General features: G+C 39.4%; 1 protein-coding gene across 2 annotated transcripts in view; it reads right to left on the reverse strand.

Annotated features, from left to right (window-relative positions):
- The window catches only part of LOC131027956 (probable phospholipid hydroperoxide glutathione peroxidase), a 113,047-nt gene that overhangs the window by 54,394 nt on the left and 31,083 nt on the right, over window positions 1-27,570 (reverse strand). For both annotated transcript variants that reach the window (XM_057958058.2, XM_057958054.2), the window contains exon 4: window positions 17,558-17,676. In XM_057958058.2, the coding sequence (XP_057814041.1) occupies window positions 17,558-17,676 (119 nt within the window). The remainder of the gene's footprint in view (window positions 1-17,557; window positions 17,677-27,570) is intronic.

Genomic DNA, 27,570 nt, shown 5'->3' on the forward strand with positions numbered 1-27,570 from the left:
TTGATGCATATCAATGAAGAAGCGACAATTGAAGTTAAGCTTAAGCTGAACGATTCCAGTTGACTACACAAGGCAAGTCTGCAATCAACAAACTGCTAGTAGTATGGATATGCGAATTTCACCATCAATCAAGCATATTTCTTCCACTCATCTAATAACATGAAATCAAATATGAGAAGTATAAAGACCATGCAAATTGTCGAATCGACCCATAAATTTCACCATTTCTTCAATGAAGTTACAAGTCTTTTACAACAACATCTTGGCAACAATCTTTGCCTTCTCTCTCTACTCTACTCTAATTACTATTCTATCAACTAGCTAACTACTCTCTATTTGTCTTCTAACCGCTTTCCAACTCCTAATTACCTTTACAAATGAAATGTCAGGGCTTATATAGTGCCCACAATACAATTCGATGGCTTAGATCAATTCGAGATCAATGGCCAAGATTCAACAATGAAAACCCTAATTAGGGTTTGTTACAACCATTACATAACATTTAATGCTCGACCAATGAAATAATTGTATTGCTTGGACACATGTCCTCTCTAGAAAATTCCACCAATGGATAGCCGGGGCAGGTACATCGGAGTATGTGTCATCTCCCATGAGTTAGGTACATTGAATCTGGACATGCTGAGGTGGACCACACTGACTGGAGAGGTGATGACTAGGATGCCACCTCATTTGACACTTGGTTGATACTCAATTTGGTAACGTTGAGAAGTTAGCCTTAATTAATTCTTCTGGAACTATCTGCTTCTTCAACGAACCCTTTGCTTTGACTTCTTGTGTCCTTGATTTGCAGGATGATGATGTACCTCGCCTTGGAACGTTGGATTGGAAGAGGTCGTCCTTGTTGACGTTAGTCCAAAGAAGGTCGTCCTTGTCGATGCTAGGCTGGAGGAGGTCGCCCTTGATACCTACACAACATTTCACAATTAATAATATATCTTGAAGTGAAGAAAGGAAGATTCAAGATTTTAATTAGGAAACTTCATGATAAATCTTTGAATTATCATTTCCTAATTAACTACGCAATACTTAGATTTTCCAAAACAAATGTCTAAAAAAAATCAAACCCTGAATAAGGGTGTCAAGATGATTTTGCCATACCTCTTCTTGAGAATTAACTCTAAGAAATGATGTAAAAATAGAAAGCATAGATCAAAGCCTTCTCTTGGATAAAATGCACCTCCTTTAGCTTGGAAAAGAACTCCACCTTCCTCTTCAAAAATCTGGAGATTTGCCTTCAAATGTCTTCAAAAAATCTGGAAATTATCCTCCAAACTAGCAAGAAATATGCCTCTCCAATAGCCTTCAAGATGAATTTCGCCCTCCACTAGCGTCTCCACACTTAGTAAAAATTCGCTCCACTTCTCTAGATTTCACTCCTCAAATTGCTCTCCAATTTCGTACTTGAAAGGATGATTGAATGATTTGAATTGTGAAACAACACCCCCAATATATAGAGCGCTCACCTTCCATTTACCCATGAGGCCGACTTGGCAAATAAAAGGTAAAATAATAAATAAAACCTCAAAAGGAGTAGGCCAACCTAGCAAATAAAGGCAAAATAATGCCTTGTGCACTCCACATTATAATTTTAATTTCACAAAAAAAATTAATTTTAAATGCCTTTATAATAGAAATTCGATTTTTTGAGGCCCAAAATTAATTTATTAAATGCCAATTTAATTAATTTTTTCAAATATTCCAAAGTTAGCAAGTTTTGTTGAATTTCAAGGAATGTCAATGTTCAATTAATGCAAAAATGAAGGATATCATCAATTTCGCCCTGGACCCTTGGTGAAGGCCAGGAGCGATTTTTCAATCTAGACCTTGCATATCTCCTTTTTTTCGTCCAAAACTTCATCTAGGCATTTAAATGGTACTTTTAACTGGAGCTTCGAGTTTAATTTAATTTGATCTTTAGGAGGAGCGTACCTTAGGACATTTTCGCCCTAGTCCCTTGGTGAGGGACAGGAGCTATTTTGCAAATCCAAGCTTATCCGTCCTTTGTTAGCCTTCCAAATTATATTCAATGGATAAATCATGTTTTCCTTGGTCTCTTCAAATCATAAAATTGTCTTGATCCTGCAAGAACAGTGCAAATTTGAAATTCAAGCTCCGGTCCTTTAGTGAGGGACGGGAGCACTTTTGCAATTACAAGCCAATTCGTCCTTTGCTAGCTTCGAAAATTATCTTCAACGGATTGATTGTGTCTTCCTCCACCCACCTCAAACGCGAAACTTGCTTTCCTTTTGCCAAAAACTTGCCTTGAGGGAAAATCGCTCTGGTCCCTTGGAGAGGGACAGGAGCGCCCTTTGAAAATAGCCCTGGTCCCTTGGTGAGGGACAGGAGCGAATTTGTTAAATAGGCCGATTTTCTTCATTGTGGCGTACTTAAGTTATATTCAATGGATAAAACACACTCCCCTTGACCTCTTCCAATTGTGAAATCACTTAAATCTGGCAAGGATAATGCAAAATTGGAATTCAAGCTCCGGTCCCTCAGTGAGGGACAGGAGCGATTTTTGTCCTCAAGGCCAAATCACTACAATTTTCATCTCAAAATTTCTTTGCTAAGGAAGATTTCACCTTACTTCAGGCTATGAATAAAAGTTGATGCCCAAAAAAGGTCTTAAAAATGTGTATCTAAAGAAAATCGCTCTGGTCCTTCAGTGAGGGACAGGAGCGAATTTGACCTTCTAGGCAAAAACTTCATCATTTCATTGTTTTTGATCAAGTCTGGATGCTCTATCATGCTCATTTCGTCCTTCACCATGCTTTTGATGTCTCAATTTAACCAAACAAGGCCAGGAATGGCTCAAATAAGTATTTTCGCCCTGGTCCCTTGGTGAGGGACAGGAGCGCTTTGCCTTGGTCCTTTGGAGAAGGACAGGAGCGAAATTCGCTCTGGATCCTCAGTGAAGGACAGGAGCGAAATTTGACTTTTTGAACTCTCTATCAGGATAATTTTTATGGAATATAACATTTAAGTATAAGTGACATTTAGAAAAAACATAGAAGGAAATGTCACTTATACTTTAAGTTATATTCCATATATACTTTCACGATGTTTGAGAGTGGTTTCAGACCTCCAGGAGTTATATTGCAAAATCTAGTTTTTTGAGGTTTTTCAGTTTCCAGACTTAGTCAAATTTCAGGATCAGGACCTCACTCAAGCCGGACTTGCTTATCCATGTGATCCCCTGGGCGACACTCAAAATGCAAAGGCTAACTAACAAAACCCTAAAAGACCTAAAAAGACAAACCCTAAGAAGCAAAAAAAAGCAGGGGTCCCCATTTGCAATGGGGCGATGTGTGAAAACGTCACAACTGGTTGCCCCATACACCTCTAAGTCAAGCTCCTCCTCCAGGTCTACCGGTTCCTCCTCTTTATTTGCACTCTCCGCTCTCCTTCGGGCCTGTTAGAACATAGTGTTATTAGGGATCACATCCTTATAATATTTGTATATAAGGTTATAAAATCTTATATATTATATGTTTTATAAGCATATCCCATTTGAAATAATTATAATCTAATAACTATTAGATTATTAATTATTTATGAGTGGGGGCTATTGAAAAGGTGTGACTAGTGAAGCCACCCTTCCTCCTATATTTAAGGAGGTTCTCTCTCATTTGGGAGTGGTGAGAATTTGGAGCTTTATGGTGAGTTGTATCACTATGCATATGAGGTATTATTGGCCATGTGGAAGTATTGGAGGAGTGTCCCCAAGTTCATGTCTATTTTATGATAGACTATATTTGTAAGTGTTTTAATTAAATAATGCTTTATGGGGTTTTTTACCCGAAAGGGTTCTCCCCATGTATATCTTGTGTAATGTGTACATTTATGCATGTATGTTTCTCATTTCATTTACTTTATGATCCTGTTTATAATGATTAGTATCCTTAGATCCTAATTTCTAACATGGTATCAGAGTAGGTTAAGCTATACTAATCATTTTTATAGGGTATATTAAAAAATACGTTGAACTTGATGAAAAATCTCTTTATGAAAATTCGTACAATCCATGCCGCAAATCTGAGTAAGTGACATAATTGTTCATTGCTATTTTTTTTTGAGGAAAATGCATCATATATTACATTAGTTGAGTAGTGTGATTATAAGGACACCTTTTCCAAAAATAAAGGGCTAGCATTTGGGATTGCACTTCAAGAGGTAAATATTGGTATTTTTTTCTCAAGAAATTGTTGCTTTGAGAATATTAGACAAATGTTTTTTAAAAAATTTATTACTTTCCTCTATCAATTTTGGAAATGTTGAATAGAAAACTTTATGTGCATCTTGTATAATATAAAAAAAATGGAATTAATTTTTGAATTACATGTATCATTATATTAATTTAACATATACTTTTAAAGACTTACGAAAGGTACATATTCATTTGAAATATTAGAATGCATTTTTCACCTTCTTAGGTACTTAAGTGGTATTAGCTAATCATGACTCTTTTAAAAAAGACTAGAAGATCTCAAGTGCATATATACATTTTAATAATGTATTTAAATATATCTCTATGATAATTTTTTTTTTTCTATTTTAGAAAAATCTATCCAACTACTTATCTTGTAAACATATCCTCACTTGATTGAATTTCAGATTAAATCAATTGAGAAAATTCTCATAAAATGAGTTACACCATCTCAAAACAAATACATTAATACAACCATTTTAAATTCATCGTATATCAAATAGCTTTCTAAATTGTACCAATCAATCTTATTGATTTTATATATTTTTGAGAGATGTGCTCTCCTTAATAGATCAAAACCCTATACAAAATCTAAATGATGCGTCCTTTTTTGGAAGCGTAACCATCCTGTGCATTATTATGGGCCAACCACAATGATCAATTAATATTGAACTAGTTGGAAAGGTGGTCTTTCAATCATGAAAAGCATCTATTTGAGTGATGTGCTCTTCTTAATAGATCAAAACCCTATACAAAATCTAAATGATGCATCCTTTTTTGGAAGGGTAACTATCCGGTGCATTGTTATGGGCCAAACACAATGAGCAATTAACATCGAACTAGTTGGAAAGGTGGTCTTTCAATCATGAAAAACATTCATTTGAGAGATGTGCTCTCCTTAATAGATCAAAACCCTATACAAAATCTAAATGATGCATCCTTTTTTGGAAGGGTAACTATCCGGTGCATTGTTATGGGCCAACCACAATGATCAATTAACAATGAACTAGTTGGAAAGGTGGTCTTTCAATCATGAAATGCATTTATAGCATAAGTCCCAATCCTGACATATTGGTCATGACCCATTCTCACAACTTCCTAGAAGTCTATTCACCACATCAATGGGATAATAAATCAAATGGGTTCCTACTCGACAACATTGGTTATGACAAAATGGTAGCTTTGAGAAGGGTGATGATATAGATCATAGTACATGGAGAATGACACAATTAATGTACATGGAGGATGACACAATTAATTTCTTCTTTGTAAGGCTTGAAGAAGGATTTGTAAAGCTATCTAAAACTTCAAGCAAATATGATTGGCTTTCTTTGCAACTGATCGGAGGTAAATGAGTCACGACCTTAAACTAATTCATTTTTTTTTGTCAAATGGCTATCTTCCGCAACCGACATCTACTTTCTCACACTCCCCATATAGGGAAATCAAATTATTTATTTTGTGCATATCCAGCTATCATTGCAGTCTTAATCTATTTGACCTGAATTCTTTCAAACAGTTCACTTACCTTGTGCATGTTGGAAAAAAAATAAAATGTAGATTTAACGTTTGCATTAATGAAGCATTTCCATAAATATATTTTGTTCAAACCATGCAATTAGATTTCATGGAAGATTATGTATATATGAAGAATAGTCTTAATGGGGTTTCTTTCACAGTGTTATAAGAGATGGTGTAGACTTGTATTTTCCTAGATCATCCATTAGAAGTGTTGATATTTCATAATTCCCTTATAACTGTTCTTTATAATATCTTTGATAGTCATTTAGTATGAGTGGATGTAGTAATGTCTCTTTTGTCATTTTATGCTATCTTTTATAAATAACTTGTTAGTGAGACATGAACAAATAAACAAGCACTTCATAACTAATGGTGTTGATCCTTCCATATGAATTTTTAATACATTTGATTCATCTAGTCTTAGTTCATATTTTCAAGTGACCCTCCCAAAGTACCTGTTATTATTTATATTAGTCCTTTTAAGTGCATCACAAAAAGTCACATGTGAACTAGTAGGAATAAAGGAAGGAACATCATGATTTATCTCAAATTTAATTTTTATAGGTATTTGATGGAGGATATGCCTTATGTTAACATTAGGAATATTCTTGATTATAGTATGTTTGATAAGCAAAATCCTTGATATCAAACTATCACAATGATAAACAAGAAATCATCTATCTATCTAAAAATGTAGGGTAAAATATTTTTTTATGAAATGTACAAGCTAGTAAATATGCATAAGTAAATTTAAAAATTTCTCATTAGCATCCTTTATTGGAGATCAAGTGATTTGTTATTCTATTATATATTTGATCCATTTTTTTTCAATCATACTATTTAAAATGGGTGACTATCGCCCTTATAAACTGTTTGGGGAGCAAACCTAGAAAGGATAGCTCACCCGTTGCCTAATTTTTTTATGGATCATTACTATATGTAGTAGTATATCTATTTTTTAAACAAGACAACTCATTATTCATGCTTATTCTCATGAAAATATATGTTGATTTCCTTGCATTGGATTATATTCTAAATTTATGAGGAATATTATATGATCTTTGGCAAATGACAAAAAAATAATATTATGTTCTTTCTTTGCACCAAAAATGAAGTTGATTACTATTTTACTAACTATATTGTTTCTTCTATGGCGAGGTTATGCCTTCAAAAAATATGGTGCAAGTGCTATTACATGGATGGTGCAACACTTTAATAAGAAGACTATCTTCTATGTGTCTTTGAATCAAATGGACAAAATATGAATGTAGCTCTTGAAGAATCAATATGGCCTTGAAGATTTATGGAAGAGTTCCATTTGGATACATATGAAAGTACCATATTACTTGAAGTTACTTTACTCTTTCTAGAGAATATCATTTCTAAAGATCAAAATGAACATTGAAGATCATGGGCACCTCACTCAAGTGAAAGCATTCTATAATAAAGACACCTTGAAGATCATGGGCACCTCACTCAAGTGAAATCATTCTATAATAAAGACACTTTGAAGATCATGGGAACACATTATATATTGTAATTTTAGCCATACTTTGAAATCCTCTATGCAGTGATTGGCTTTGAGGTGATGCCATTAAGGGGGAGTGTACATGACACCACCTAGTGGCTAAATCCTAGATTTAAGACCTAATAGGCATAAGACCTTTAGGCATTATATGCTCCAAATTCAAATAATGCTTGGCCTTAGGTGATGCCATTGAGGGGGAGTGTGCATGTCAATGACACCACCTAGTGGCTAAATCCTTTATTTTTAAGTCCTACAGGCACATTATCGTAAGACCTAAGGGCAAATGTTTTTAAGTCCTACAGGCACATTGTATTAAGTCCTACGGGCATATTGTAAATTCTTCTCCTTGTAAATCTTCTACTTGTAAAAGCATTGTGTTAAGACCTATGGGCACTATGTAATGAACCTGGGGAGAGGCTAATTTAAGGGGACCGCAGCTCCAATATAATTTTTTAAGACCTCACAGCATCATTTTTAAAACACTGGGATTATAAATTATGACAAGATGACTTTCATGTAGTCTGGAATGCATGATCTTCATGTTGGCATATATTTGTGCCCCTATTTATCATTGTCAAAGAAGACCTACATTACTGGGGTACTTCATTTTTTCTTTTATAGAAATTGACCTGTGATCCCCTATTAACATTAAGGGGCAGTGTTAGAACATAATGTTATTAGGGATCACATCCTTATAATATTTATATATAATGTTCTAATATAAGGTTATAAAATCTTATATATTATATGTTTTATAAGCATATCCCATTTGAAATAATTATAATCTAATAACTATTAGATTATTAATTATTTATGAGTGGGGGCTATTGAAAAGGTGTGACTAGTGAAGCCACCCTTCCTCCTATATTTAAGGAGGTTCTCTCTCATTTGGGAGTGGTGAGAATTTGGAGCTTTATGGTGAGTTGTATCACTATGCATATGAGGTATTATTGGCCATATGGAAGTATTGGAGGAGTGTCCCCAAGTTCATGTCTATTTTATGATAGACTATATTTGTAAGTGTTTTAATTAAATGATGCTTTATGGGGTTTTTTACCCGAAAGGGTTTTCCCCATGTATATCTTGTGTAATGTGTACATTTATGCATGTATGTTTCTCATTTCATTTACTTTATGATCTTGTTTATAATGATTAGTATCCTAAGATCCTAATTTCTAACAGGGCCTCCGCTTCTTCATCAATATCATGTGCTACGTACCCCTCCCGAAGAGCTTTGTATAGGGCCCGCTTCTTCCAATGTCTTGAAACCTGCACCCACATAGCTGGGTCCCCAAAATACGCATTTGTGAGGTGCTTGTGGATCCTGGGAACCGCCACACCTTGCACCCGTTTTGGTACAAGTCGTTCTTCCATGGCCGTAAAAGGCTTCGCCCAGTCTTCATCTCTCCGGTAGGGTTCTTTTACCACTGGGTCTTCTTCGACTTCCTTGCTCTAGCCAATGGTCCAGTGCCCTTTGGTAGCGTATCCCAGCATGTTAATCTCAATCACAGGTTTGTTCCGTTCTTTGTAGATTTTCAGCTTGAAACCATTCAGTGGGTCCCTGATTGGATTGTTGTCTAGAGTCGAAAGCTTCACCGCCCCACTTTCCTGACCTCTTTGATCTTATAGGGTCCAAGCCATCGAACTTTAAATTTCCCTGGTCGAAGTTCATTCCGACCGTTATACTTCAAAACTAACTGCCCTGGCCGGAAGTTGACCCGTCGTAGGTGCTGGTCATGCCAACACTTCCGTCGGCATTGCACCACCTCCGTTGCCCATTGTGCCAATATTCTTTGTTCATCCAGTTTTATCAGGCTGCCAAGTCTTGCACTCAATCTCTCTTCATCGCCGAGTCTATTATCCACTGCCACTCGTAGGCTAGGTATGGTATACTCGACTGGTACTACTGCCTCCTGCCCATACATGAGCTGGAATAGGGTATGCCCCGTAGTGACTTTGTACGTTGTGTGGTAAGCCCATAGTATGGCCAGTAGCCTTTCCTCCTAGTCTTCCTGCTCCACCCCACATGATTTGTAAATTATTGACACCAACACCTTGTTGGTTGCTTCTGCCTGCCCATTAGCTCGAGGGTAGTACGGACTAGAGAGATTGTAAAAGATTTTGAATTCTACGGTCATGGTACGAATTACTTGGTTGACAAAGTGTATTCCCCTGTCACTTGTGATTTGAAGGGGTACCCCGTACCTTGTGACGATCTGTTCATACAAGACCCGTGTCATACTCAGAGTCGTGTTATCTGGCAAGGCCCTCACTTCTGCCCACTTGGTGAGGTATTCCGTAGCTACTACAATATACTTGCACCTATGCATGCTACTTGGCTTCAAAGGTCCCACAAAGTTCAAACCCCAACGTTCGAATAACTCCTGCGGCTGCAAAGGAAAGAGGGGCATGAAATCTCTCGAGTGGTTTTCCCACACGCTGGCAAGTATCACACCCGATCACCCACTCTTGAGCGTCGATGTGTAGAGTTGGCCACCATAGGCCAGCCAAAAGTACTTTCCTGGCAGTCGCATCTCGTCCCATTTGTTCGCCTGCTAACCCATCGTGTGCTTCCTTCAACACACTAGGAATTTCCTCCTCCATAACACATCTCCTCAAGATTTGGTCGGGACCCATTTTGTATAGCAACCCATTGATTAGTTGGAAGGTCTTACTCTTCAGTGCCAACTTCCTTCGTTCCCCTAGCGGCATCTTCCTTGGAAATGTGGAGGTAGAGAGGTACTAGCCAATCTTTTCGTACCAGGATGGTAGTATTGCAATCTGAAATAAGTGTGCATCTGGAAAGTCCTTGTTCACCCCTTCAACCGGTTCCCTTGATCTGATCCTTGATAGTTGGTCGGCTATTACATGGGACTTTCCTGGTCGTACAATAATGGTGAAGGTAAACTCCTGCAGGAGCAGTAGCCATCTACTTACCCTACCTTGGATGATTGGTTTATTTACCAAGTACATTAGTGCCTGATGGTCCACATAAAATGTGAATGGCGTAGCCAATAGGTAGTGCCAAAAATTTTGTACGGCGTACACCATCCTAGTGCCTCCCGCTCTGTTGTGTTGTAGTTTCGTTCAGCCCTTGATAGGAGTCGGCTGGCGAAGAAAACGGAATGGTCCAGCCCTTGTGTCCCTACCTGTGCAAGGGTAGCACCAATTGCAAAGTTGGAGGCATTGACATGTACATGAAACTCTTTATTCCAATCTGGGTATACCAGTATTGGTGCACTCACCAGCCGATATTTCAATTCCTTGAAGGCTTCTTCCTGCTCCATACCCCATACAAACGGCTCTCCCTTCCTTGTCAGCTTATCTAGGGGACAGGAGACTTGTGCAAAGCTTTTGATGAATCTCCGGTAGTAGCCGACATGGCCCAGGAATGATTTCACCCCTGTCACATTCGTTGGGCTCTCCATGTTGACAATCACTCCTATCTTATCCGGGTTTGTCTTCAGACCTTCCTTACAAACAATGTGGCCCAGAAGCTTCCCTTGCGGTACCATAAACCTGCATTTCCTTGTGTTCAAAGTCAGCCTAGCTTTTCAACATCTCTCCATACATTCTCCGAGAGCCTTCAAATGGGTGTCCTGGTCGCTAAAAATTGACCAGTCATCCAGGAATGCCTTGAAGTTTCCTACGGACATTTTGTCAAATATGTGTAGAATTATTCTCTGGAAAGTTGCAGGTGCATTACATAGTCTGAAGGGCATGCGATTATAGGCGTACACCCCTTCCTCCACCACAAATGTGGTCTTCAACTTCTTCTGCAATACTTATCTGGTTGTATCCCGAGAACCCGTCTAGGAATGTGCATATCTCGTGCCCAGCTACTTCCTCCAAGATGTCAGTGAATGGAATCGGGAAAGGATCTTTGATGGTTACTACGTTTAAGTACCTGAAGTCTACGCATATCCTTATCTGATTAGCTTCCTTCTTAAGCAAGATGACTATTGGAGAAACCCAATCACTAGTTTCCACTTTGAATATGATCCCTACTTCCAACATTTTGTTCATTTCCTCATTTACTTTGGCTGTGTAGTTCTTGTTCATCCTATTTGGTCTCTTCTGTACCGGTTGGGCTCTTGGTACGAGGGTTATGCGATGTACACACAGTTCCGGCAGTACCCATTCAAGTCCTTGTAGATTCAGGCAAAGACGTCCTTGTATTCCAGAAATATCCTGAAAGCTGCCGCCTTCAGTACGGGGTTCGAGTCATCTCCTACGAGTATTACATGCGGGTCCTCATCCTTGCCTAGATTAAATTTTCTCACCCCCCTTTCCTCGTACTTTATGGGTTTGTCTCGTTCAAACTGGTGGGTTGGCGTGTCATCCACTCGTGCCATTCCCTCCTAGTACCTGCCGTAATCCGATGGAAATGACTGTTTGTCCATACTGCCACTCGATTCCTCACTCTCGCATACTTGCAACATGTGGCACTCCGAGTGGAAGACCTCGTAGTCCTCCATTTGCCAATTGAAGAGTCCAGCCAGTGAATTAGTTCCATCCTCAGAGCATCCGTCCAATTCCAATACCCTTTCTTTGTTGGGTTCCCTCCCTCCTCTGTCTCCTTCGGAACCCCACTCCCATCTATTTGAGTCCTCCGAGTCATAGTCAGATGACACAAGCTCTTCATTGACAAACTTATTCCTCAGGTCAATCACATACTTATGGCCTTCACTCTCGATTGAGAGTTTATTATTCTTCCAGTTATGATTGGCTCTAGCCATGATCAACCATCCCCTTCCCAAGAGGGCGTTATACACTTTTCTTTCCAGTGGGATGACTACGAAGTCCAGAAGGAATCGTTGTGTCCCGATCGCTACCTTTTGTGCCATGAGAGTACCGAGAGGTTTGATACCGTGTTGGTCTGCACCGACGAGATGGAATGTTGGTGGCCAAAGAGTAGGCTTGCCAAGGCTTCTCCACGTTTCGTCCAGTAGTACGTAGACTCCGGACCCGCCATCCGCAATGGTGTTTGTGAGCTTTTGTCCCATTATGTCCATCTCCACCACGGCAGGTTTTCGTCCAATGCTTACCGTGAGTAGCATAGGGTCCATGGCGTCCGTACCAGGTTCCTTCACCAGAGTCGTACTATGTGGTTTTGTCATCGTCTGGTGCTCCTGGCTGACGATGGTGTCACCGGTTGTATTCGTCAGGGCCATCCTCAACTGTGGCATGGTTTGCAGAAGGTCGGATACTCGTACAGGTATTGTGGTCTGTAACATCTGCTTAATGATAGTTTTCTCCAGTCTTGACCGGAGTGGTGTACTGGTAGCCAAGTGCGAGGTCATCCGCTCTTCTACCATCGCCCACTCGATATCCGCCCTGGCTTCCTGGAGTCTGTCCTTCTCCGTGCGAGGGTCAAGATACATGGCTTTCTTGTTTTGCAATCTTGTGATTGCCAATACGCCTTCCCCCGGTCCTTCTACCTCCAGCATATTCACCCCTTTTTGCTTTGGATAGTCTATGTGCTCATGATTCCCTGGACTGCACCATTTGCACAGCAAACTTCCTGCGTCACCCCCATTTTGACATTCCCACACAAAGTGACCCCATCCATTGCACTTTCTGCATTGAATCATGGGTCGTCCCTTCACGTCGTATTGAATTCTACTCCTTGGCGTGTTATTATTAGACCTGTTGTTACCCCGCTGATTGTTCCTGTACCCTCCAGGAGAGGCGTCAGAGTTTGTTGCCAGCTTCGGAGGTGTCACTGGTGGTGTGACTTGGTCAGGTTGTGCGTAGAGCACTTGTGTGGTCCGTGCTTTCAAGTTGTATAGACATTCCTTAATGGAATGTCCCATTACTTGGCAAATGTCACAGAAGGCTTTGCGGGGACAACTCCCCTTAGTGTGTCCTTTCGTCTTGCAGTCGATGCACCATAGCTCCTTTCCTTCCCTACCACCTTCTTTGTCACCCTTTAGTTCTTTCATCATCCTCGTCATATCCCTTCGGAGTGCTTGCACGGTTTTGGACTCCCCATCACTGTCTTTATCCGTACTGTCACCATCGCTCACCCGGCGCTTCCCTCGGGATGTCTTAGTTTCACTTTCAATATCCATCGCGTAGTTGTATGCTTCGTCATACGAGGGCGGAGGGACCACTTTCATCTTCCGTCTGAGAGACGGTACCAGTCCTTCAACAAACCACCGCTTCTTGAGGCCATCAGTCGGCTGGTTCTCCATTTTGTTGAATAGTTCCCTCAACCTTTTGTTATATGCCCGTACACTTTCACTTTTTCCTTGCTTGGTGTTGTAAATCTCTGCCACGATTTCATTGTCATCCCATAGGAGTTTGAACTCCTCTTGGAAAGCCTTCTTCAGATTGTTCCAGGACGTTTTATACTGGGCATCCAGGTCTGTATACCAATCAATCGCTATTCCCCGTAGGGTGGCTGGAAACGTCTTCAACCAGTAATCCTGATCGTCCTGGTCATTTGCCTCCCAAATGGTCACGCATGTCTTACAATGTCGTACAAGTTCCACTGACCCGTTGCCCATGAATTTTGGAAGCTTTTGTTTCTCCGGGGTGTGTGCCATTGTTCTTGCCTGGAGGGTTTTATGTAGCACTTGGAAGTGACTATATGCTAAAAAAGGTATTATGTGTCCAGGAGGTACCGTACGCTCTTGGTCTAGTTGGACCCCTGTTCGCAGGGCTTTGGTCACCCTCGCTCCTATAGTCCCTCCTTCCCATGGTTTCTAGATCTGACCCTCCTATTTTGATGCCCTCTGACAAGGACAAATTCTTGATGCCAAATTATGTTGCTTCAAAAATCGTGGCGATCTCTTCGTGCAAGTCCCGTGCTGCCTCCTCTCCTTGTTCAAAATATTCTGACGGGTTGCTCTACAACTCAGCTCCAAAGTCCTCTTCACTTGACGTTGAGTGTGGGGCCTGGTCAGCAAGATCTTCCTCCGCTACGTCTGGAAGTGGCAGGTTCCTGGCGACCTCGGCCAACTCCTTCCACATACACGGCCTTTGTCTCTCCCGACTACAACTCCGACTCACACTCCAACTTCTGTTGCGTTTCTCTGGGCTCCTCGAGTCCGCAACCTCCCTTAGCCATCGTCTCCGTTCGGCCTGTTCTTTTATGCGGAGAGATCTCCGTACAGTTCCCTCATCTACTCCTTCGGTGGCAATGGTACATTTGTCCTTGTTTGGCTGTAGGGGCATCAAGTGCCAGAGGAATGGCGTCGACTAGCCTCCCTCTCCCCTTCCTCCCTACAGCTCCGCTCCTCGTACCTTTGGAGTACTTGTTGCCGACGGAGTTCTCGTGCAATTTCCTCCCTTCGGTCTTGAAGAGCAATCAGATTTCTAGCAAGTAACCTTGGAATACTTCCGAGCAGGTCAAAGACGGGAGTGCTGATGGTGAGTTCACCACATACCGTGCCTTCAGAGACGGCTCTCTCCTGAGCCTCCCTCTGCACGTACTGCGTGACTGACACACCCCACAACTCTACCAAGTCTGTCATCAACTGATCCTCTCGTGCCTCTTCCGCAGTACTCTCTTCGTGCGTGTTGCTGTCCACGACAATTAATTGTTGGTTGAATGGTCGGCCCATTAATTCCTTTCGCCTGCCACCATGGTTATCTCCAAGTTCATTCAGGCAACGGCGCCAAAATGTTTGGTCCTTAATGTAAGGTTGGTAACACTCACAGATAACACAGTGTTTTCCACACGTACCAGTTATTCATGTAATAGAACATTCATATATCATAGCATAAGTAATAATGATAAACAACTAGACCGGAAGAGTTATATCTTTATTGCATTATCCAGAATCTGTCCATACATAATCTCCCCTGCCGAGGTTCCATCCAAACAATATATAGACCCGACGGTTGGCAACTGTCACCAACTCCCAACTACCCGACGGGAACCTCTCGGCGACGCAACATAACCATAAACACAACATAAACACAATTATAACTATCATTCCTACTAGCATAAGTTATTTACCCCTAACATACTTCATGCCAATGGGAATTGACAAAGGTATACACTAAGAAAATTCCTCAGTAGCAAAAGAATTACATCTTCATTTTACAACTTTAGTGGATTCAACTCTTGAACCAGCCCGTGGTGTAATCAGTATGCATGACGACATTACTATTCCAGATTCATCTGACTATATGGATACATATGTGGGATCATATATGACCAATGTTCTTCAAGGAGAAGGGTTTGTAAATGTTGATATTGGCTTGCAGTGGAGTAATGATACTTGGAATGATGGTTTGTTTTTACGGACAGCAGATGTTTGGTCAAATTTGAGTGCACTTCAACAGTGGGATTATGGCAGTGTGCTTCATAGTTTTGGGCATCATCATGTTTACCCTGGTTTAGAGCAGTGGAGATTTGAAGTGGAAGCACCGAGACTTCTTTGGGATCCAGGTATTGCTTGGTGTTCCTGATCTGAATCAGATTTGGTTCTTGTGATTGCTTGGGGCAAGCAATCTCGGGTTGGGAAGAATTGTAATGTCCCCAATTTGGAGCTAAGGCAAAATTTAATAAGGAATGAGTGAATAATTAAAATAAGGCCAAAAAGCTTAAGTATTGTGCATAAATATTTTAATTATTCGTTATGACTTAAGTTGGGCCATTTTTTAGTTATAAAGTTCTCTCTCCTAGGCGACTTTACTTGGGGGTCATTTAATAACTAAAACAACTTATATTATTTGCCTAAGTTGCTAATGAGGAATCTTCTAGAGGCATCGAAGCTTTTTGGGAGTGGCTGGGTTATTATTTAAAGGGTTCGATTGAGGAATTGGATTCATTCTATTGATCATTTATTTCTGAATTTTCTCTCTGCAAGAAGGCATGTTTATCCTTTTTCCTCAGGACAAAACCCTCAGAGCCTGGAACTTGGATGCAACCCCAAGGTTCTAGTTCGAATCTATTTCAGTTTGTCAACCTTTGCCAGCTGCAACTACAGTCTCATCTCAGAGAAGGAAGAGCCAGAAATCATAATTCATACACCAAGATTGAAGGGTTTCAAAGTGCAAATCAGGCGTATTTCTCAAATCAGAATCGCACCTCACAAATCAGCATCCCAGCTCATTCAGAAATCTCAGGGAATTGCAGCATATCAAGGGACTGGGAATGTTAAAAAGGCAGATTGAAACCTACAGCAAGTCTGGTCTAATAACAGCCCATAATTCGACCCATGTATGTAAGAACTCTCTGTTTTTGTCAATAAGAGCTCAGTAGTGTTGAACCTTTATAAATTACCTTGTTGCTATAATCTTCTCGATTGCATGCACAAATTTATTTATGTTGAGAATTAAATCTGAGTTTAAAATCAGTCAAATCCATACTTTCTATCAAAAATGAGTAGTTAGGATATCTCAATTTCTTACCAATATAATACTATAGATTTCTAGTTTAATGATCTGCAAAACATTAATTGACAGTTACACAGTGGCTATCTATAACAGCAATTCTAATCAACTCTCTAGGAGTTTACTTGTAAGTGATAATAAACTATGTTAATAGACTTCCCACTCTGCAACAATAATGTATTTGAAAGTTGAAAATATTATTTAGTTGGAAGGCTATCATTTCCATGCTTTTTTCTGTTTTACCAACAAGGACCGCTCCTACTGTAATCCAGTAAAATTGCAAATGGATTGCCTAAACTAAGCAAAGTTTGTGCTTTACTTTCTTGTGCCAATTTTATTTTTCCTCCTGTCAGGTAGTTTGTGTCTGGTTTGTGCTAGGTAAAGATCTAAAGATCGAAATCTGTTCTGGTTTAAGTAAAATCATAATCATCTGTGGGTTATACACTCCTGGTTGTCATGATTGGTGCAGCTCATATAGTGAAACATCATATTTATCCTTATTGGGAAAAAATGATGGACTATGAAACATTGCTCAGCAACGCTGTCAATAATTATTCTACATGCTGGGTTCTTAGATGGTCAAGTACAATAATCTATGGCACACAATTCAGTTGGCAGTGATCAGTCTGCTCTGGAGAAAAAGACACAAAGCTGCTTTTCAGGAAGATGACTACATGTCACTATGGAAAAAATGTGGCTTTTTAGACAGGAGTTCAAGATTGTGCAAGGTACAATTGAGTGGGTTTCTCTAGGATGTGAATTCCTTGCCCACTGGGACTTAGCCAAGATGCTTTCTTCCCTTTTCAATGCAGGTAAAGATATAATTTGTAATGGCATTGCTCAGCTGATTTAAATCTTCATTTTATAGAGTAATTTAGGATGCTTCTATTGAAAAAAAAAAAAGATGAAAAAATTGCTGCTGTTAATACCTTGCCAAAAATTGGAAACTCAGCTTTGTATTTGGTGCATGCGAAGTCCTTGATCTGCTCGTTTGTCCCAGGCTCCTGTGATAGAAACTGGTTGCATGGGAAAGCCAAGATCTCAAAATCTGAACCAACATTAAAAAACAAGAATTACTTATTAGAGATCAAGTGTCTGATAATTTAATTGACTTTGTCATGGTATTCTAACTGGTCTAAACAAGAGATACATAGTTGGGGATCAAACACAAACATGAGCAATCAAAGCTTCTCCAATCCTAGGTTGCCTGCTACAAGGAAGATCTACCTACATAGCTCACAATTCCATACCTTTTTTAATCAAAAGACTGCATATTAAAAGTTAAAACAAATGCATTAAAGCATACAGCCAGATCTTAGAAAAAGCAGGCAGCATAAAAGCACACACCTAAGGCAAAATGGCTCAACAAGGAAACTGTTTGGAATTAGTTCTCACATGGGTTTGTTAGGATTATTACATCATTTGTGAGAGGTTTGTTAGCATTAGAATATCATGTGTATAAGATAATATAATGTAAATGTAAATAGACTGTGATGACTTTCAGAATAATCAGAATTCTGAGACAAAGAATTTATACTGTTAGTATTTGATTTAAAGAAATATAAACTGATTTTATTTATGTCTTATCAGTTTGCCTCTGCAGATACGAAGACCAAGCAATTATATCTTCTACGTTCACCACGTGTATTGTCTGACGTTATTTCTCATTCAATGAGGGTGGTGGATATATATTGCTGGTGTAGAAGGATCGTGCCTCCACAGGGGGTCACGATCCTATGTGGAACCACGTGGTTCCACATACGGTCATGACCCCTATGTGGAGCCACGATCCTTCTACACCAGCGGGATTACTTAACCAAACATAACAATAACAAACTATTGTGTTAGTTTAATACTCACTTACATAAATCTCAATTAAATCGCAAGTATATCAAATCGAATTTCTGGGTGTTAATAACCAGATTAGTTACGACTGAGACTAATTTTAACACTCCCTCTTAGTCTTAGGAGTACAGACCTAAAACTTAATTTAGCTCCACACTAATCTCATGATAATTACATCACCTAGGTGTGAAGAATCAGCCTATGATTCTAAGGATATACTCACTTTGATATCCCTGTTTTAAGTATCAGCCTATGATACTAAGGATATACTCACTTTGATATCCCTGTTATAAGTATCAGCTTGTGATACTAAGGATATACTCACTTTGATATCCCTGTTATAAGTATCAGCTTGTGATACTAAGGATATACTCACTTTGATATCCCTGTTATAGTATGTGCACTGACATTATTCTGCTTACATAATGTCTACTATAACTTATCATATTACTGATATTCAAATTGTCTGATTTTCAGTTTATATGATCTTCCAAACATTTATAAGATCGTCACCTTACAATGTTAAAATACAAGTGTTCATTAACTAAAGAATCATCATCCTTTAGGAACGAACACAGGGAAAGGTTACATACTTCATATACTCAAATATATGACCAAGAAGTTTACATAATTTTAGACATCAATTACATTTTAACCATGCCAAGGTACCTCCTGAAATGATCAATTTTCACTCTTGCTAGGGGTTTGGTGAGAATGTCAGCTCTCTAATCTCCTGTATTGACATATTCCAATCTTATTACCTTTCTCTCTGTCATGTCTTTTACATAGTGATATGGGATCTCAATATGCTTGGATCTATCATGGAAAACTGGATTCACTGAAAGTTTAATGCAGCTCTGATTGTCACAATGAATGATAATAGGCTTCAGACTTTCACCAAATAGTCCTACTATCAATTTCCTCAACCATACGGCTTCCTTAGCTGCCATGGATGCAGCTATATATTCAGCTTCTGTGGAACTCTGAGCTACGGATGATTGTTTTCTGCAGATCCAAGATACCATAGCTGATCCTAAGCTGAAACAGCATCCTAAAGTGCTCTTCCTGTCTATCACGCTTCCAGCCCAGTCTGAATCAGAGTATCCATGTAGGTTCAATGCAGTGTGTTCATAATGCAGTCCATAGTCCAAGGTACCTTGTAGATATCTCAATATATGCTTTACTGCAACCAAATGTATTTCTTTGGGTTTAACCATGTGTTGGCTGAGTGCATTTACTGCATAACATATATCAGGTCCAATATTGACTAGGTACATTAATGATCCAATAATCTGTCTGTATAATGTTGGATCTGCAAATTTGGAATCTGCTATAGCTTCTTTTAGTTTATGTAGGTTTGTTTCCATAGGAGATGACATTGGCTTACAATTCATCATTCCAAATCTCTTCAGAAAATCAATGGTGTATTTACCTTGATTTAGATAAATACCATCTGGTTTTTGCCATACTTCTAATCCAAGGAAATAATGGAGTAGACCTAAATCCTTCATCTCAAACTCTGAAGCTAGTTCCTATTTGCATTTTGCAATGAGATGATCTTCGCCTGTAATTAATAAGTCATCTACATATAATATGAGTATCAACATTTCACCTTTGATTACTTTGAAATACAGATTTGGATCAGCAATGTTTTTAGAGAAACCTATCTCTAATAAGTAACTGTCAATTCTTTCGTACCATGCTCTGGGAGCTTGTTTTAATCCATACAATGCTTTCTCTAACTTACATACATGTGTTTTAGCATTATTTACCTCAAATCCCTCAGGTTGCTCTAGATATACTTCTTTTTCAATTGTTCCATTCAAAAATGCAGTTTTTACATCCATTTGATGAACTTTCCATCCTTTAGATGCTGCTATAGCCAGGATTGTTCTGATAGAAGTGTATCATGCAACAGGTGCAAGTGTTTCTTCATAGTCAATTCCTTCCTTCTGTGAGAAGCCTCGAGCAACAAATCTTGCCTTATGTTTTTCTATACTGCCATCAGCAGCATGCTTAATTTTAAAGAGCTATTTAGAAGATACAATTGATTTTCCTTTAGGTCTAGGCACAATTTTCCACACATCATTCTTTAAGATAGATTGATATTCTTCTATCATCGCATCCTTATAGATTGATATTCTTCTATCATCGCATCCTTCCATACTTGTTGTTTAAGAGCCTCTCCGACACTTGAAGGTTCAGCATTTATGAGGTCTGTCATTAGAGTAACATAGCTAGAGAACTTTGAAGGTCTTTTGCTTTCTTTAAATGTTCCTCTAGGTGCTGCAAAGGATTCTGCTTCCTGTACTGTTTTAGTGGCCCATAGTGGTCTCTTCCTGGGATTCTCCATTGTAGTGTTCTCAAGTTCCAAGGTGATATCCTTAGGATGCTCCCTCTAAGTTTCAAAAAGAGAATCTTCTTCCAAATTAATGGAATTAGTTGGGATTTCAGGTGTGATGGAACTCCTTGTTTTGTTAATGGCTATATCTTCCTCAAATATGACATCTCTGCTTAATTCTATTTGTCTTTGACCAGGGATGAATATTCGGTAGGCTTTAGATGTTTCACTATATCCTACAAAAATCCCTTTCTGTCCAATAGGTTCTAATTTAGTTCTTTTCTCCTTAGGTACATGAATATAAACAGGACATCCAAATATTTTGAGATGGCTAATATCAGGTTTAATTCCAGTAAAGACTTCTTCAGGAGTTTTGTCACCAATATGAGAGTGAGGACATCTGTTTTGAATGTATACAGCGGTATTAGTGGCTTCTCCCCAAAGTGCAGTTTCTAGGTTTTGATCTAACAACATAGCCCTTGCCGCTTCTACTATTGTTCTATTTTTTCTTTCAGCAACCCCGTTTTGTTGAGGATTGTAGGGTACAGTGAACTCCCTCTTAATCCTAGCATCTTTGCAAAACTCTTTAAATACTTCTGATGTGTATTCCCTACCATTGTCAGTCCTAAGAGTTTTGATTTTCCTACCAGAGTGATTTTCTGCGATAGATTTGAACTCTTTAAATTTCTTAAGAATATCTTCAGATTCTTTACTTTTAAGGAAATAAATCCAAGTTTTCCTAGAAAAATCGTCTACAAAGATTACATAGTATAATGCATTTCCTAGTGATGGTTCAGACATAGGCCCACATAAGTCAGAGTGAACTAGTTCTAGTACTCCTTTAGTTTTTCTAGAACTGCAGGGAAAAGAGCTTTTAGTGTTTTTCCCTAGTGCACATCCTTTACAAACATCTGAATGAATTGGCTTTAGTTTAGGTAGTCATGTAACTAATTTCTCCATAGAGGGTAGAGCACGAAAATGTAAGTGCCCTAGTCTTCTATGTCGAATTTCTGCTTGATCTATGACTTCATGAAGTAAGGTTTGATTTGGCTCATTACACAATTCATATAGGTGTCCTTGTCTGTAACCAATCACTTGTGCTCTTTTAAAGGTGGATGTTTTTGGCCATGCCATTACCTTTCCTTCTATGAATGAGACTCTATATCCATCATCCTCAAGTGCAGAGATAGAGACTAAGTTCCTTTTGATGCCTGGTACAAATAGTACCCCGGTAAGTTGGATTGAGATTCCAGACTTCAATCTGATTGTACATGTCCCGACACCTTTTACAGGATGTGCAGAGTTATCCCCTATTGTTACCTCTTCATTTGATCCCTCTTCCATTGAGTCTAGTAATTCTCTGAATCCGGTGACATGTCTTGACGATCCACTGTCTATCACCCAAGTGTTAGACTTGTTTGAAGCTTGCCTTGATAGTGTTGAATATGATACAAACTTCTCAGATTCAAGTTCTGCGTTCCTCTCTACTTTGGCGAATGATGCCTACTGTTTTACTTTATCAGGACAATTAAATGACATGTGTCTGTACTGATCACATCTATGGCATTGGATTTTTGACATGTCTTTCTTATGAAAGCTTTTCCCATGATGGGATTTTCTCTTCTTGAAGTTTCTCTTCTTGCCTTTCTTACGGGAGTCGGTATTCAGAATGTAGAGGTCTTGTTGATGTGTTTTTTATGCACATAACAATATAGAATAAATTACCAAAGTAATTTACCCCCTCTTGAACAAAATCACCTCAGATGCTAAGAATGAGATCAACTAATGTGATTCCAAGGTTTCTACATGTCAGGTCTTGACGAGTGGGTAAGTTCAGTGGTTGATGTGAATTACTGTGTTTCACTTGGGGGCTTACGCAAATGTTTGGATTATCATGAATGATGCGAAATAGGTGTACTCACAACTTAAGATTTATCAATAAGGCTCTGGATTTACTTCTTACTAAAAAAGGGGGAAAAAAAATAGGGTTCAGGAAATCTATTCTAAAACTAGGAATGTAGGAAATGATGAATGGATCTAGTGGAATCAAACCAAGCAAGGTCTCACAATCAGGTATTGACACAAGCTTAGTGCAATCATCTAAGATATACTTAATGATTTTCAAACTATTACCATCAAACGTAGACATCATCCAAGTTGATGCTTGTCAACGGATGCGTAATAGTTGAAGTTATGCTTACTCAAATTCCAGTTGACCACACAAGGCGCACTTACCAGCGGCAAGAGGCTAGTGGTATGGATTAAGGATTCCACACAAATGAATTCAACAAATCTTTCACTCAATCTAACATACATGAAAATAAATTCTAATCTAGATTCTAATCTAACTTGGAGGAATTGAGAACTATGAATGCAAATACAACACTTGAAGAGCAAAATCACCAACAATTGAACAATGATTAGGATTCAAATAGCTGTAGCATATACCAACAATTCTACAAAAACTCTCTCTTACAAATGAGAGACAAAAGGGCATATATAGAGTCTCTTACAAAAATGGATGGCCCAGATTGATCTAAGATCAACGGCCGAGATCATGCAAACAAAACCCTAGAATTGCCCTAATTAGGGTTACATCAAAAATGGTGCCACCAACATATGGCCCAATGAAAAGATACCTAGTCATCATATAGGAAATCTTCTAGAAGATTCCTTCCTGCATCTCTCTCTCTCCTAGCATACTCCAAGAATCTAGCAAATACTGAATCTAACTCCTCCATGGAAATGCTAGGCAAGGTATCCTACTGTAAATCAATCACATCCAATGAATCCGAGCAAGCATTCAAAGTGTTCTCCCATTCAGGCATGAGCTTCTGCGAATTATGAACATGAATCAACAAAGAGACCAAGTCATCTATCTGACTCTTCTTCAAAGAGTCCAACTAGCAAAAATACATAAATTTCATCTTGTCTCTTAATTCGGCTAAGTGTAAACCACTAGCATCACTAAAATCAACACCCAATAATTCCTCAATCGAGGCAAGGATCTTCATCTGAATGTCCTGAATTAATCCTTCCATCTCCATACAACTCGACTGGGCGTTCTCATAAGCTGATTTCTTCAAGGCTAATGCACAATACCAGCCATGGAAATCATATTTGTCTCCATCGTGCACAATGTTCTCGTTGACCAAGGTGGAATTAGGAACCTTCTTCAATGCCAAGAGGCGTGGAATAGTCTTGTCTTGAATAGGCCGGAACTCTTCCCAAACTCCCTCCAAATACTGGATTCTGAATATGAGCGTTGTTGTCTTATCATATGCTTGGACAAACTGAGTAAGGAAATCATCTACCTGCTTCCTTGTGCTTTCAATCCACTTTTCTACCTCTGAGTGTGTACCTCTTGCTACCTCACAGTGTGAATGTATTCCATGGTCAACTACAATAGGGGAAATAAGGGTGGGATCTCCACGCCTTGTCCCTGCAATATACTCTGAGTCTAATATTTTCTTCTCTGTACCTTTCATTGTCCGCAATCGCTGTGTCTAACCTTGCATTGATTGCTTGGAGGTTGTCACCAATCTCCTGGAATTCCTGCCCTGCGGATGGATGACCAAGGGCGACTGAAGTGATTTGGAAATCCATGGGAGTAGCAGTGTCTGCTGTCACGTCGGCTCTAGGAACAGCAATCTGCGAAATCCGCATTCCTGTCTCATCTCTAGCTATGTGCGACAAAATCTCCACTCTCTTGGGCTCCTTCTTCTTAGCACTCCTAGCTAGGTAGTCATCAATATCATCAATAGGCTGTACCTCTATCATTTGTTTACTTTTTTCCATGCTTCTCCTCAGCCATTCAGGAATAGCGGCCATCTCCATACCATCATCAAGACATACTTCTCGATCAAGGTCTTTCAGTGTCGAGATAACTTCATCATTATCATCAGGATTATTCCTGGTCCAATCATATACATCATTTCCCAAACTAACTTCCAAAAGGACAGTAGAGGATCCCAGCTGGTCATCATTCTCATCAGGAGGTGCAGATGTCGTTGTGGCATGAAATTCTTGAGTATTCTCTGGTAGTATCACTGTGTTGGAACATTGCTAAGTCTCCTTATTTTGTTCTGTTACTTCAATCACTTCGATTGATGAGACACTGGGAGGGGGTGAAGGAATGATAAGTGAAGTGATAGTCTTTTGTTTCTTCTTCACCTCCTCAATCTTCTTCCCTCTGGCCTTGACTTCTCCAGGCATGTTCTTCCTTCTCTTGGGAGCTTGACTCTCTTCGTCTGCATGAATCCTGACATCACTGACAGTCCTCTGATCATCCTTGGAAGTAGACTCTTCCGGCTTCATCCTTTCATAAGTGAAGGGAACACCCATGTCAACTAATCTGTTCATCTGCATATCTACCCATGTGCGGGAGAAATTCAAGACCTCTCTCATCAATACATTCAGGTCAATCTCTTCTAACTCTGACCAATTTGGCAATAGGATTGCCTTCTTCATTTCATTCCCATAATGTGGGTGTGTATGATCTCTATCATCTAATACCTGATCAGGAATGAGGAAAAGTCCACACTTCCTCATGAAATCCACTGACATTTTGGACCACATTCTTCTCTTCACTGCTTGTTCGTCCATCAAGTTAGCCCAATAATCTTCTATGTCAATCTTATGAGTGAACTCCTCTCCTCTAATCCTTCCGACCTTCTTGTCTGGATCAAATCTTTCTCTTTTCTTGTAGGTAGCAAATCTGTAGAATACAATCTCCTCACCTGCAGTGCTGGCAGCTATGGCTGCTTGGCAAACCTCTGACGTCTTCCCAACTGAAATAGGGAATGGCATTCCTATCTTGTGCTTCTCTCTCTGGATAACATCGAACTCTAGAAGTTGTCTTACCACTTCCAACAATATCATTCTATCGGTAGGATACCTAGGAAGTCTGTAGGGCTTGGATTGAAACCCATGAATCCTAAGGTATGTGAAAGTGGGGAATTGTATATACAACAATTCATATTTCTCTATTAACTCTGTTGCCTCCTTGGACAATCTTCTGTGGATTCCGCCCTGCAGCATCCATGTGATGTACATAGTGAATGCATCATTCACTCTCTTGTAGTCTTCAATTCTATGCATGCTCAGCTGGGGGTAGCATTCATAACTCTTAAACTATCCTTGCCCATTCCCGACTTCACCCTTGCATATTAATCTTCTGTATGAAACAAATCGTGCAAGCGGGTACACCAGGTAGGAAGTCATGGCGAATGACTTGGACCGCTCTACATTCCTCAGCTAGAAATCCAGATTGTCGCTTATGATCATGGACCAATTCACCAGTGTTCCTTTAAGACAATCCTGGATGAAGTAGAACATCCATCCATGAAATATTGCTCCCTGCGGCATCCCCATCACTCTATTGAGTAGGAATATCAAATCACTATATTCCTCCTTAAAATCTATGCACATAAGTGTCTTGGGAGCCTTGGAATGATGAGACCTAGGTTCAATCATCTTCTCTTTATTAATTAAACTCTTGCATACACCCATCTTCTTCATGTATCTGTCTGCATAATCCTCCTTGGTCACATCTTTCATGTTTGTTCCGCGTGGAATTCCGAACACCTCAGAAATGGCATCCTCAACAAGGTAGGCGATGACAACACCCTTGGGACTCTTAATCATTCTTGTGAGTGGATCATAACATCGTGCAGACTCCAGGATCAACTCACTGCACTGTATGGATTGTGGAAACCCAGCGGCATGGAAAATGCCAATCTTCATAATATTCGCATATGCTGGAGAAGGAACCTGATCTCTGGATCCGAACATCCGACGCTGCATCTGGTCGAAGTCCAGGAAATGCATGTTGGTATCAGTGATCTCCATCTGGATGAAATCTTAAACTCTGGATAAAATCCAGTCTCCAACATCTTCTGCAGCTCTTTCCTTTCCTTGTATCCTGATCTTGACATCGCACCTATAAGAAGCTGGAAGTTAGTCCTAGGATAAAAATAAATACTTGTAATAAAATTCCTGACTTTCTAGAGATTTAGCTAGTTTAGAGCATGGAGTCAGGAAAATAATCCATACACTTGGTAAATTTTAGCAATTACGTTCAAAGTGTGACAACACTAAGGCATGGAAGCCTTCCATAAAATTCATTTATACCTCCTTATGCTTAGAAAATATGCAAGCAAATAATGCAAAGGAGTATACCGGATAAATGGTGACTAAGGAAAAGTGTGAAAGGTTGTGTTTTCACACAATGAATGTTTGAAGACACCTTCCGCAGTCAACAATGGAGGTCAAAATTTTGAAGACAACCAGCACCTTGCAAAGTGGTTTAAATCCCTGAAAATGATGAAAAATTGCTAAAGAAACAGCCCCAAGCAAATTCGCCAAAATTGGTTAAGTGGCTGGAAATGAAAATTTCTGAGGACAGCCGCCTAACAATGGAGTTTCAGACCTGCAACAGCGATAAAATGGTCTAAAAAATGCACAGAAAACTCCATAAAACATCTCCGAATACTAAATGTTTAAGTTGGAATTGGCTGGGCAATAAAAACTTAAGTCTGAAAATTAATGGCAGCCATTAATGGAGGTCAAAATCTGAAGCAAACCTCAGATCTGAAGCGAATCAGCAGGCTCGAAGTGATGGTAGCCACCAAACATGCATGAAAATCATCAAAATATGGCACCAAAACACCTTCCAAGCAAAATCGAATTTCTCCCAAGTCTAGCGCCAAAATGGAAATCTGAAAATTGATGCCAATGGTAGCTCTGATCTACAGC

The sequence above is a fragment of the Cryptomeria japonica genome, chromosome 1 (genome assembly GCF_030272615.1).
Source record: "Cryptomeria japonica chromosome 1, Sugi_1.0, whole genome shotgun sequence".
Classification (NCBI taxonomy): Eukaryota; Viridiplantae; Streptophyta; class Pinopsida; order Cupressales; family Cupressaceae; genus Cryptomeria; species Cryptomeria japonica.